This window comes from Strix aluco, chromosome 19, assembly GCF_031877795.1.
Source record: "Strix aluco isolate bStrAlu1 chromosome 19, bStrAlu1.hap1, whole genome shotgun sequence".
NCBI classification, from domain to species: Eukaryota; Metazoa; Chordata; class Aves; order Strigiformes; family Strigidae; genus Strix; species Strix aluco.
Genome location: NC_133949.1, coordinates 2990393 through 3003011, shown reverse-complemented (window position 1 = coordinate 3003011; position 12619 = coordinate 2990393). Strand labels below are relative to the sequence as shown.

At 54.8% G+C, this 12619-nt stretch overlaps 1 protein-coding gene across 5 annotated transcripts; it reads right to left on the bottom strand.

The window, feature by feature from the left end:
- Positions 1-2122: 2122 nt before the first annotated feature.
- LOC141932071 (transmembrane protein 209-like) lies at positions 2123-11613 on the bottom strand. 5 transcript variants are annotated; one of them, XM_074845058.1, is made up of 11 exons: positions 11303-11613; positions 10996-11151; positions 10412-10567; positions 8194-8333; positions 8020-8078; positions 7135-7266; positions 5918-6155; positions 5361-5565; positions 5115-5229; positions 4926-5023; positions 2123-2807 (listed from the first exon to the last, which is right to left on the bottom strand). In XM_074845058.1, the coding sequence occupies exons 4-8, from the start codon at positions 8328-8330 to the stop codon at positions 5490-5492; spliced, it is 642 nt and encodes a 213-aa protein (XP_074701159.1). In that variant the 5' UTR covers positions 8331-8333; positions 10412-10567; positions 10996-11151; positions 11303-11613; the 3' UTR covers positions 2123-2807; positions 4926-5023; positions 5115-5229; positions 5361-5489. The 5 variants fall into 5 exon arrangements, with proteins under 5 accessions (XP_074701159.1, XP_074701158.1, XP_074701155.1 ...); XM_074845057.1 differs by having other exon boundaries at positions 2123-5023; XM_074845054.1 differs by having other exon boundaries at positions 2123-5229.
- Positions 11614-12619: the final 1006 nt, after the last annotated feature.

The following is a 12619-nucleotide window of genomic DNA, read 5'->3' as shown; positions in this document are numbered from 1 at the left end:
GGCTCAGCACCACAGGACACCCAGGGGCTGCTGTGCTGGGATGTCACCCTGGTCCCCAAACCCCACAGGGGACACACAGAGCCCCCCGGGTGGTGCTCAGGAGGGGGGAACCCACCAGCCCCCAGGATGAGGAAGGGGAGGGGAATCCCCCCAGTGCCCAATGTGATGCTCAGGAGGTGGAACGCCGCTGGTACTCAGGATGGGGAGGACCCCCTCAATGCCCGGTATAATTGTCAGGAACGGGGGAACCCCCCAGGTGTGTCCCCCCACCTCACCGGGTGCATCCTGCGTGCAGCAGCGGCGGCGGGGGAGGCTGGACTCCCCCTCGCTGGCCATGGCGGGGTCTGTGCGTCCGTCGGTCCCTGGGTCCGTTCCCGGGAGGTGCGGGGCATGCGCGGGGCGCGACCCCCCAAAACTGCCCCCCCTTCCCACCGGGAGGGGCTGGAGCTGACCCGCCTCCGCTGGGGCCTGGGGTGCACCTAATAACGGGGTGCGCGGTGTATCGGGGTGAGGGGGGCTGGGGTGTACGGGAACCGGGTACACAGGGACGGGGGTGCGCGGGGATCCGGGCGGGGGGGGCCGCGGTGTATCGGGGTGCGCAAGGATGTGGGCTGCGCTTGGACAGCGGGCGTGGTATATCGGGGTGCAGGGGAACCGAGGTGCACGCTGTGTGGGGGTGCACAGGGTCGGGGATGCACGGGAATCGGGGTGCGCAGGGCTGCGTCACGCGGGAAGCGGGGGGTGCGGTGTATCGGGGTGCATGGGAACTGGGGTGCGTGGTGTATTGGGGTGTGCGGGGCTGGGGTGTAGAAGCATCTGGGGTGCACAGGGAGCGGGGTGCAGGGTTTACCCGGGTGCACAGTGCACCGTAGCGCACGGGGAGTGGGGTGCACAGTATGTTGGGGTACACGGGGAGTGGGGTGTGTTGGGGTTCACAGGGAGTGGGGTGCACGGTGTATTGGGGTACAGGGACTGGAGTGAACGGTGTGTTGGGGTGCAGAGGGCCTGGGGTGCACAGTGTATGGGGGTGCACAATGTATTGGGGTACACGGGGACTCGGGTGCACAGTATGTTGGGGTACACGGGGAGTGGGGTGCACATTGTATTGGGGTACACAGACTGGGGTGAACGGTGTGTTGGGGTATAGAGGGACTGGGGTGCACAATGTATGGGGGTACATGGTGTGTTGAGGTACACAGGGACTGGGGTGCAGAGTGTATTGGGGTGCACAGGGAGTGGGGTGCACAATATGTTGGGGTACATGGTATATTGGGGTACACGGGGAGTGGAGTGTGTAGTGTATGGGGGTACACAACGAGCGGGGTGTATTGGGGTACAGGGACTGGGGTGCACGGTCTATTGGGGTGCCCAGGGAGTGGGGTGCACAGTATATTGGGGTACAGAGTGTATTGGGGTATCCATGGAGTGGGATACGCGGTATATTGGGGTACACAGTGTATTGGGGTACACGGTGTATTGGGGCATTCAGGGAGCGGGGTAGACGGTATATTGGGGTACACAGTGTGTTGGGGTACCCAGTGAGCAGAGTGCGTGGTATATTGGGGTACCCAGTGTATTGGGGTACCCTGGGAGTGAGGTACATGGTATATTGGGGTACACAGGGAGAGGGATACACAGTATATTGGGGTACACAGTGTGTTGGGGTACCCAGGGAGCAGGGTATATTGTATACTGGGGTACCCAGGGAGTTGGGTACACGGTATATTGGGGTACCCATTATATTGGGGTACACAGGGAGAGGGATACACAGTATATTGGGGTACACAGTGTATTGGGGTACCCCGTACATTGAGGTACGCGGGGTGTGTGGTTTACGGGGGTGCCTGGGGACCAGGCGCAGGGTATTATCGGGGTGCAGAGTTATGGGGGTGCGCAGGGACCTGGGCCCCGGGGCTGCTTCTAGAGAAACACCCAGATTTAGGGCCAAAAAAAGAGAATTTCTGCCCATCAAGAGCCTTTCGCAGGTGAGTAACGGGGCTGGGGTGGGGGCGAAGGCAGGAGGCGGGGGGTCAAGCCCAGCTAAACCCGGTTCTTCTAAGTCCCCCCTCGGTACGGTGACGGATTTAGGGGTGCTGAACCCCAAGAAAAACCCAAACGAGCGTTTGCTAAAACAAACTCCTTTAATACAGGAATAGCCCTGCGGCTGCCGGGGGAGACAAGAATCACCAGTAACGGCCGGTTCACACCAAGAACCAGCAGCTCCCCCGGCCCCACAGAGATAAAATACAGTACAAAAAATATATTTTCTCATCCCAAAACACGTGGGGTTCCCCGCCCCCGCTGGAGTTCTCACAGCTTTTATGTACAAATGGGGGGTTTTTGGCAGTTTACGACTCAGAGACCCTCAGCATAGGGGAGGGGGGGGCTTATGGATTTTTACTTCCCTTAATATTTTTTTTTTTTAAACCATACAATTCTAAAGCCTTCATTTGCCAGAATTTACAAGAGATTCTCCTCTCCCATACATAAAATAGAAAAATATTTTTTGGGCAAATATTGAACAATTCTTCTTTGAAACAAACTCCAGTGGGTTTTTTGCCCCAAAAAGCCTGCGGGTTTATGGAGCCCGGGCTCCTGCCGAGGTGCTGCAGCTGCGTGTCAGTCCGTGAGGCTCCCAAAATCAGAGGTTATGAGCCAAAAAAACAGTGAAAAAAATCACTGGAAAGGTAAAGGAAGGGCAGAGCTGTGGTTGTGCTGGAGGCACGGGCCAGGGCAGAGCTCGCAAGGCTGCCAGAGGTGGATGGTGGGCTTCTTTTGAACAAAAAATTTAAAAAATTTAAAGACCCCTGAAAAATAAAAAAAATAAAAACCAAAATAAAATAAAACCCCAAAAAACCCCAAAAATCTCAAAATCCCCAAACCTCCAAACCCAAAAAAACGCAAAAATGCCTCCAAAACACCAAAAAACACCCAAAAAACTCAGAAACACCAAAAAAATCAAAAAAACCCCCAAATCCCCCCAAAATCAAAACACCCCAAAACCCCAAAACCCCCCAAACACCCCCAAACCCTCCAAAAACTCCCAACCCCCCCAACCCCCTAAACCGCAAAAAGAACCACAAAAAGAACCGCAAAAAAACGCAAAAAAAGGCGAAAAAACCCGCGAAAAAAACCCGCAAAAACAAAAGAAAAAAAAAACCGCAAAAAAATCCGCAAAACCCCCTGCCAAAAAACTGCAAAAACCTGCAAAAAATGCAAAAAGCCCGCAAAAACCCTCCCAAACACCTGCAAAAAAACCTGCAAAAAATCCTCCAACCTCGGCAAAAAACGGGATTTTCAGGCGGAGGAAGCGGCCGTTGGGAAAGCCACCGCAAAATGGCCTCACGGGGGGGCTGGCGGCGTTTTTGCCTCATCCTTGGCTTTTTGCAGAGAGAGAAATACCAGAAAAAAGACCAAACGTGGGTTTTGGCTGGGTTACCATCTCTAAACACTTGACGTGCTGCAGGTTTTGGAAAGCAGAGCAGGATCGGTCGAAAATTAAAATTCACTGGAGAATTTTGCCAGTTTGAGGGCGGAAGCTGCGCTGGGGCTGTGCGTGTGGTGGGGTTTGGGGGTTTTGGGGTTTTGGTGGGTTTTGGGCTTTGGTGTTCTTGGGGTTTTGGGCTTTTTGTATTTTTGAGGTTTTGGTGGTTTGGTTTTTGGGGGGTTTTGGTGGGTTTGGGGGGTTTTGGGTGGTTTGGGGGGGTTTTGGGGGGGTTTGGGGGTTTTTGGAGTTTTTAGGATTTTTTGGAGGGTTTGGTTTTCTTTTGGTTTTTGGGGTTTTAGCGTTTTGGGGGTTTTGGGCTTATTTTGGTTTTTGAGTTTTGGTTTTTTTGGAGGGGGGGTGTTTCAGGATCTTTTGGCGGTTTTGGGGATTTTTGGATGTTGGGGTTTTTTGGGGTTTTGGTGATTGTTTGGGGAACGTAAAAAGGCCTCAGACCAAAGCCTGACCCACAGGCCTCGAACCAAAGCCTAAACCACCAGAGCCTGACCCACAGGCCTCGCACCAGAGTTGACTTCTGAGTGAACCTCCCGACCAGCACCCTATCCGCATGAAATACGACCAGATTCCCTCTGAAAACTAGATAAAGAATCTCTATTTTTGGACCCTAAGGCAGCTGTTTCCTACAAGACAGGAACTCCTCGGATGCGCCCCGGATCCTGGCCAGACCCGGGATGTGCCCGAGTGAAGCCGATCTACCAGATGTTTCCACGCCCCTTTTTTTTTTTATTTTAATATGATTTGTTTGTTAAACTGTATAAAAGCAGGACCCTCAAACAAAACTGAGCCCGGGAAGAAGGGAGGGGTGAGGGGAGGTGTTTTTTAACGCTTCTCTCTGTCCCAGTCTGCCTGTTAAGTGTTGGTTTTGTGAGTGTTTGAATCAAAGCGATGTTCTTGCTTTCCTTCCCCTAACGAGTCTGGGTTTTGCCTGTTTTAATGGGTGAGGAAACCCCTCCCTGTCCTCATCTCAATTCCTGAGACTTTTTGTTTAAATTTTGTTCCTTCCCAGCGCTGAGGGGGAAGGAGCGAGTGAAGGGCTGCGTGGGGCTTAGTTACCCTCTGGGCCTAAACCAGGACAGAAGCTTCTCCCCAGGATTCTTAGGGACAAGCCCCGGGTGACAACACACATCGAGGATTACCTGATGTGGTATTTTAAAATAAATTGTTAGAAAATAAAGAGGAAGCTACTGCCTAGGTACGTATGGATCTTAAACAGATACTAAAAGTACTGTCTAGGAGCAGACTAAGTACAACATCATGGTCAAAGGCCAAGCTAAGGTTTACTGCCTGCACTGAGCCAGCCTGAGTGTCAACAGTCAATAAATGTGGCTAGAATTGAAAAAAAAAAAAAAAAACCAAAACAACAAATCAGACCCAAATCAGATTTCCTGACAGCCGGAGGACACCGCTACCACCACCGTACCTTGGGCAGGTTGTAGACGTGGCGCTGGTAGATCAGCTCGTAGTGGGGCGGATTGATGCTGCTCTGGTAGATGCAAAATCCGTTTTCATTCGAAGTGTCTGCACATGAAAAGTTCCAAAGGTGTCGGGGATTTCAAGGGTGCTGACGTGATCCCAGAGGCCAAGGGCAGCTCAATGTGAGCGCCGGTACCTGGTTTATCCGGTGTCTGAATGAAGTGTTGGGAAGTGAAGGTTTTGCCCTCGGGATATCTGGGGTGAGGCGGCAGCCTGGAGTCGAGGTAAGTGCAGAACACGTGCACGAGGATCTGGAAAAAATTAAAACAAATCTCACTTGGAATCCTTTGCGACTTGTCTCACCCATAAAAGCCAGTCTCTGATAAACCCAACCCCTTCTCCCGACCAAGCCTTTCCGATCGAATCAGTTTGGTTTCTTTACCTAGTTGAACTCTCTGCTGCTTCTGTTCTTCGTTCCGAAGGAAGGTGTGCAGTGCCTTGAGGTCTGTCATATAATCTTCTTCGCCCGTAGGAGAATTACACAGACCGGGGGAAGAGCGGTAACGAGACCTTAAGCTGCTGCTTTCCACTGGCCCAACGCTAGTGGGGGACAGTGACCCGCTAGGAGAGGAGCTGCAGCTGGAAACCTTGGGCAAATTAAAAAAAACGCTTGTATCATATAAAGAAGACAGAATTCCACCTTGATTTGTACACGACATGAATATAAAAGACTCTTGTTTGGGGTTTGGGTTGGTTTCTTTTGGTCTCCTTTGCGCTTACAGTTTGATTTCTTGTTTTTGCTTTGTTCCAAAACAAACCAGCTGCTCCAACCCAATGAGGGAAAAAGGACAAATCCCGATACGACAAACTGAGATCTGCTTTGCCAAAGGAGCAAAGACACACACAGACAACTCTCCGCTGGCTGCTGCTCCCCTTCAGCAGCACAGGGCACCAAACAAAGACCCCAACTGTCCCCTCGGGAGCTGGCCTGGTCCTTACCCGACTGAGCTGCTGCCTGGGGAATAGGTTCCAGCACTGCCGTAAGCAGCGCTGGTGCTTGACAGAGCCCGTCGTTGAGGGCTGTACCCTGGGGTACAACCGGTAGTAAACTTTGGACTGGCGCTAGGGCAGCGGGACGGGCTGGAACTCAGCACACTCTGGCCCTGGATCGGAGGAGAAGGTGCCCAAGACGGGGCTTTCTTTGCCGCCAGCTCACGCGCTGGAGTTGTTTGTACCGCTGCAAGGAGGAAAAACAGAATCAGCATTGTGGATGCAGCAGCCCCAAACTCTCCTCCCCCCTTTAAACGCAGACACAACGCTATCTTAAGGCAATTTAAAGAAGATGCTAGAAGGGACGCTAGAAAAACTAGTGTCCCTACAGAACTCAGCAGTCAAGCCACTGACAGAAAAAAAGAGAAGACTGAGACACAGGACCACAGCTCAGCACGAATCCTGCAGCTTCAGATTTCAGTTCAGTGTTACCAGGCACCTTGCGTAACCCAGGGGGGTTCTCTATTCCATCAGCTCCTCCACCTGCCTACTCTGGGCATCTTTAGGCATTGAATGTCTTAATTTATCTCTGCAAATAAACACAGGAGATGCTTGAACCTTGTTGTTGCAGCATTACAACCATCTGCTGCCCATTTCCTGGGGGCAGACTAGCAGAGTGCAATACTACCGTGCTAGCATTTTGCTTTTGGTCTATTTACCTTGTCAGGCTCTTTTCAGAACTTTGCTTTGATCTTCAAAAGCTTTCTGAGCGTCCACTCTCTAGGCTCATTTTCCGTCTTCACACGAAGGTCTGTCTGTCCCTCTCATTTGGTTCTCGTTACCCAGCGTGACAGCAGTAGGACATCAAAACAAAATATAAACCTGCGCTCTCTGCCTTGCTCCTAGTTCCATGGATAAGTCACAGATTCCTTGTCACACCTCACAGTGTTCAAGTCTCTCTCTGTCCTTCAGCAGCCGCTCTCATCCTGCCCTTTTTCACCGTCTGTGTGTTTGTTTCCCCTCCAGTTCTCCCCACAAACACTCATCAAATTATCACTTGACGTTGTGAGTTTTAATAGGCTGCGGGTAATTCAGTTCACCGCTCCTGTCAGATGAGGCCATTCAGAACTCACTCCACTAAAGAATCCCACCGCTGAGAGAGACACCATCTTGAAACAAAAAAAAAAGAATTAAAAAAGATTGCCGGAGATATTTATTGCACCCACCTGCATTCTGCAACCCCAGCAGGGTCTGCTGGCGAGGACTCACGACCAAGCTGGTCGGTGCCACCGTGTATTTGAAGTCCACCCAGAAATCAAATAAGGCATTCAGGCTGAACAGAGATGCAAGTGCACGTTCTAGAAGAAACAGAGAAGTTTTTACTGCAGCTTGAGCATGGGAATAACAAAAGTGGATTGTTTGCAAACATGGGCATATGCCTATTAAAAACAGGTCATTGTTAGTGCTGTCAATAAGTACCAATTTGGGCAATACCTAAGATTTCTTCACCTTTTTATGTAAGAACCATTGGAGATAATTTTCCTTTCTATATTGAGATCAATTTATACTGCTACAATTGAATATTTAAAGACAGACAGTCATTTTCCAAATCGACTACAATTAAGTTTCACAGTCTTTCTCAAAAACCGTCTTCTGTCAAATCATCTGTCACTCATCTCATGATTTTTCTCCTCCTCTTGCTTCATCCTCTAATCATATTTGATACAGCTGGCTTAGAGTCTGCTCCTCCCAAACAAACTCGAATTCTTGTGAAATGCCATCCACGCCCACGGTACGACACAGCAGTAAAATCTGCCGTGTTCCCCAAAGCCTTACTCCACACATTAAACAGATTTAATGCACCAAATAAGTTCTTCCTACCTAAGAAAGCTGTTAACACTCCTTACCTGTCACTAAAACGGAAGAAATTCCAAGTTTCAAGGGAGATAGCAGAAAGCAAACCAAAGTTTTGGTTTAAATTTAAAACTAACAAAAAAACCCAATTAAAAAAAAAAAAGCTGGTTTAAGGACCACCTCTCCAGCAATAAAACTGAACAAGTGAATAAAAGAAAAGAACCCTGAAAACTAATTTAAATGCTGCAGCAACTCACCAATATACCAGAGTGGCCAGTATGTGATGTTGTAATAGGAGCTTATGAGTTTTCCAGACCTGAAAAGAAAAAAAAGAAGTTCTCATTTTGCAACCACTCAGTCCCAGGAAAGATTCAGGGAGATACAAAGGAGGAGGCTTTGCTTGTTTGACTCAGATGTAACAATTAACGCACATTTCAGTATAGATCATGCCTGCGAGAGACACATTAAGGAGCCCCCAGGCCAAGACCACTTTCCGGGCTTCAATCTCCTTCCTCATCTTGACGGCCCTGTCGATGACGGAAGTTGCTGGACTCTGTTCTGCTGCCATGATCTGTAACCACAAACACAGAGAAATGACAGAATTTGACGACTTTTGCACAGTAAGACCCTCAGTCAGCACATGAGTAAAGAAAAAAAAGCAGTAGTCTAAAACAGACTATGTAAATGGACTTTTCCTTTAGGCAGATTCATGTTTAGCATATTTATTAAAAAAAAAAAAAACCAAACAAACAGATTCTTTTTACCAGGAAAAATAGGTAATATTTCTTCAATGAACTCTACTGTCAGCACTGTCACCTCATCACCTGACGTTTTCTTCTAGTCCCGTCACCAAAATATGCTACTCTTCCTTCCTGCCACTCACTTAAAAACTTGTCACATCATTCGTCACTAGATGGGAACATAAATAATTTGCTTTCTGGGACAAATACTTCACGTATACATTACTGCCTTCTTACTGGTACAGCGATTCAACGGTGAAATAGTGAACATCAGGATTACTGGGAGAATTCTACAAGAGCACATTGCCTGGTAGTTTTTTTGACAGGGTTTCATACACTTTCAGCCCCAAGACTTCCCTTCCCACACTGACAAATGTAGCGACCCCGAGCTGAGATCCTCACCCCCATCCTCACACTCCCAACCTCTCTCCCTGAACCACGTCCTCCTGCAGAAGCAGAAGCTGCACTGTTAGGACACTGAAATCAAAGGGACATTGGATTCTTTTCTACTCGCTGAGGGGGGCTGGGTGTGGGGTGTTCACCTCCAGACTGAACTATGTCCTGCCATGTCCCCTGCCCTCTTCTGCTAAGGCACAGGCATGAGGGGAGGCCTCACCCTGACACCCCAGCAGGCGCTGACCCCAGGGCCACACAGGGAGGTCCCCCACACCTCCCCTTGCCCCAGATCCCCCAGCTTCCCCCACGCCATCCCCTCTGCCACACACAGCCCCAGCTCCCCACGGCACCCTCCCCCCAGCCCTGTCACACACAAACAACTGCCACAGCTTCCCCTGCCACGCACAGGGACCCTCGGAGTTCCCCCTGCACAGACCCCACTGTCACACGCAGGCAGCCTCCACAGCTGCCCCCAGCCGCCACCCCCCACACCACCCCGGGGGGTCTCCACAGCTCCCCCCACGGCCCCCCACTGTCAGAGGAGCTGCCTCATGGTTCCCCTCAACCAGACCTCACCGTTACACACCGGCAGCCCCACAGCTCACACCCCCCTCACACAGAAGAGACCCCACACCTCCCCCCATCCCGACCCCTGTCACACACTGGTGCCCCCACATCCCCCAGAGGCGGCGGCGGCCCCCCCACCCCGGGCGCGGGTTGGCGTCCTCCGGCAGCCCGGCCGCCCCCCTTAACCCCTCGCCCGCCACCAGGTTCACTATGACACCGGCCGCCCCCCCCCCCCGCCCCCGCTTTCCTCCAGCAGCAGCTTTGCCGCCCGCGGAAGGCAGGCGGGAGCCTTTAGGACCCAGCGGCGTCCCCGCCGGCTCCGTGCCCGGCGGCACAGGAGGGTCCCGGCGGTCCCCCGGCAGCGCCCGGGGGAGGCGTGGGGGGGAGCGGCGGGCGGCGCGGTCCCAGTAATCCCCCGTGTGCCCCAGTATGTCCCAGTGCCCCCCAGTACATCTCAGCGATCCCCCCAGTGCCCCCCAGTATGTGCCAGTGACTCTCCTAGCGCTCACCAATATATCCCAGTACATCCCAGTGCCCTGCAATACATCCCAGTAACCCTCTCTGTGCCCCCCCACTATGTACCAGTGACCTTCCTACTGCTCCCCAATATATCCCAGTATGTCCCAGTGCCCCCCAGTATGTCCCAATGATCCTCTTAGCGCTCCCTAATATATCCCAGTATGTCCTAGTGTCCTACAATACATCCCAGTAACCCTCCCAATGCCCCCAGTATGTCCCAGTGACCCTCTTAGCACTCCCCAATATATCCCAGTATGTTCCAGTGTCCTGCAGTACGTCCCAGTAACCCTCTCAATGCCCCACACTATGTACCAGTGACCTTACTAATGCTCCCCAATATATTCTAGTATGTCCCACTGCCCCCCAGTATGTCCCAGTGCCCCCCCAGTCGGTCCTAACAACCTTCCCAGTGCCCCCCAGCACTCACGGCCAGCAACAGGTTCAGCTCGGCGCACAGCAGCAGGACGTCGGCGGTGACGGTGGCCACACGGGGGATTTGGGGACTCCCCACCCCGGGGGGGAAGCTCAGCCCCTTCCCTGTCTCCTCCGTGTACCCCAACAGCCACAGCACCCCCCGGCCCCCCTGCGGGGGAGGCGCACCGTCACTGGGGGGGATTTGGGCTACGGGGAGGGGGGGGAATTGGGGTGTCCTGTGGGGAATTGGGGTCCTACAGCAGAATATTGGGGTGCTGTAATGGGATACTGGGGTGATATGAGGGATACTGGGAGTACGGCGGTTGTATGGGGGAATACTGGGGTGCTATAGGGGATATTGGTGTGATACGGGGGGATTGGGGTCCTATAGCAAAATACTGGGATGCCAGAGAGGGATATTGGGGTTCTGTGGGGGATACTGGCGTGATACAGGAGATATTTGGGTCCTATAGCAAAATATTGGGGTGCTTGCGGGAGATATTGGGGTGATATTGGGGTTCTATGGGGGATATTGGGGTGATACGGGGGGATTGGGGTCCTTGAGGTTTTGGGGTGCCAGTGCGGGTTTTGGGGTACCTGCACGGCGTCGACGGTGCCGTGGCAGACGGGGTTCCCGAAGCGGATGGCGCGGCAGTGCCGGGGGGGCCAGGCTGCAGCAGGTTCCGGCCGTACTTCTCCAGGGTGCTGAGCGCCGTCCGCAGCCCCCCAAACCCTGCGGCTGCCCCCCGGCACCTGAGGGGGACAGGGAGGGTCAGGAGGAGCCCCCAAACGCCCACCGCACCCCCACATCCCCCCACTCCCCCTCCCACCACCCCCCATACCCCCTTCCCCTCTATTTTGGGTGCCCCCCCGCATTTTGGTGCCCCCCCTCCCCCCCGCGTACCAGGCAGAGGTTGTTATGCAGCAGCAGGGCCCCGTCCAGGTGCTGACACTTGTCTTGGGGGGCCAGGGGACCCCCAAAATCGGGCTCAGCTCGGCCGGCGTCACCTCCCTGGGGGTCCCGGGTCAGAGCCGCCTCCAGTGCCGCACGCAACGCCCCGGGATCGGGCGGGGGGGCCCCTCGCTGCCCCCCGGGGTTCGGGGGGGACCCCCCTGGGTCGCGGGGTGCCCCCTCGGAGCGGTCCACGATGGGCGGGCACCCCTGGGAGGACCCCGCGGTGTGGGGGGAGCCCTCAGGATCTCGGGGGGGGGGCCCTCAGAGGCCTCCGGGATGGGGGGGTACCCCCCCGGGGTGTGGGGGGAGCCCCCTCCGCCGGGACGAGGGCACTGGGCTCGACCTCTTCTGCCATCACCTGAGGGGGTGAGAAACGGGGAGAAAAAGGGAAATTTGGAGGGGGGGTGATAGAGAAAATAACGAGTTAACGGGGCAGCGGTGGCAGTAATGGGGCGCACCCCTCACCTGGGGTCCCCGAGGAGTCCTGCCCCCCAAACCCCCCTGGGGGGGGATCCCAGTGGGCGGGGGGGTCCCTCTCCCCATACTGTCAGGGGGGTCCCGTCCCCCGCTACCAAGTGCCCTGTCAGGCGGGTCCACGGGGTGGGAGGGGGAACGGGGGTGCATGAGGGTCCGGGAGTACCAGGGAGAACTCGGGGACCCCCGTCCCTAGCGCGGTGGGTGCCGCGGGGAGGGGACGCCCAGCGGGGAGCCCCTCCCTACCTCAGGGGCCAGCGGGGACAAGAGAGGGGAGAGGAGGGAGGAGAGGAGGAGGCAGCGGCGGCAGCGCCCGCCCCGACCGGCACCGCCTCCAAAATGGCGGCGGCTGAGGGGAGGAAAGAGCTTCCCGCTCCGCGGCCGTCACGCCGCGCCGGCCCCGCCCCCGAACGGGCTGCCCTCACCCGACATGGCGGCCGCAGCGTCGACCCGCACCCCCTCCCGCCCTGGCAATGCCCACACTCGCCATGGAGGCTGCGGTGTCGCCAGCCCCGCCCCTTCGTGCCTGCGCGGAGCCGCCTCCCCTCAGCCCCGCCCCTTCTCCCCGCTTCCCTCAGGGCCACCATGATGGCGGCGGCGGCGGCCCCTCGGCTCCCGCCGCTCCTCCGGGCCCTGCGGGTTCAGGTGAGGCGGGAAGGCGGGTGGGGGGGACCTCGGGGGTGGCGTCACGCCCGCGTCGGGGCCTCACCCCGCCCGGGGGGTGTGAGCCCGGCGGCTCTGGGGGTGGTTGGGGTCCTCCCTCCTCTCTTCCCCTTCCCCCTCCTCGCCTTT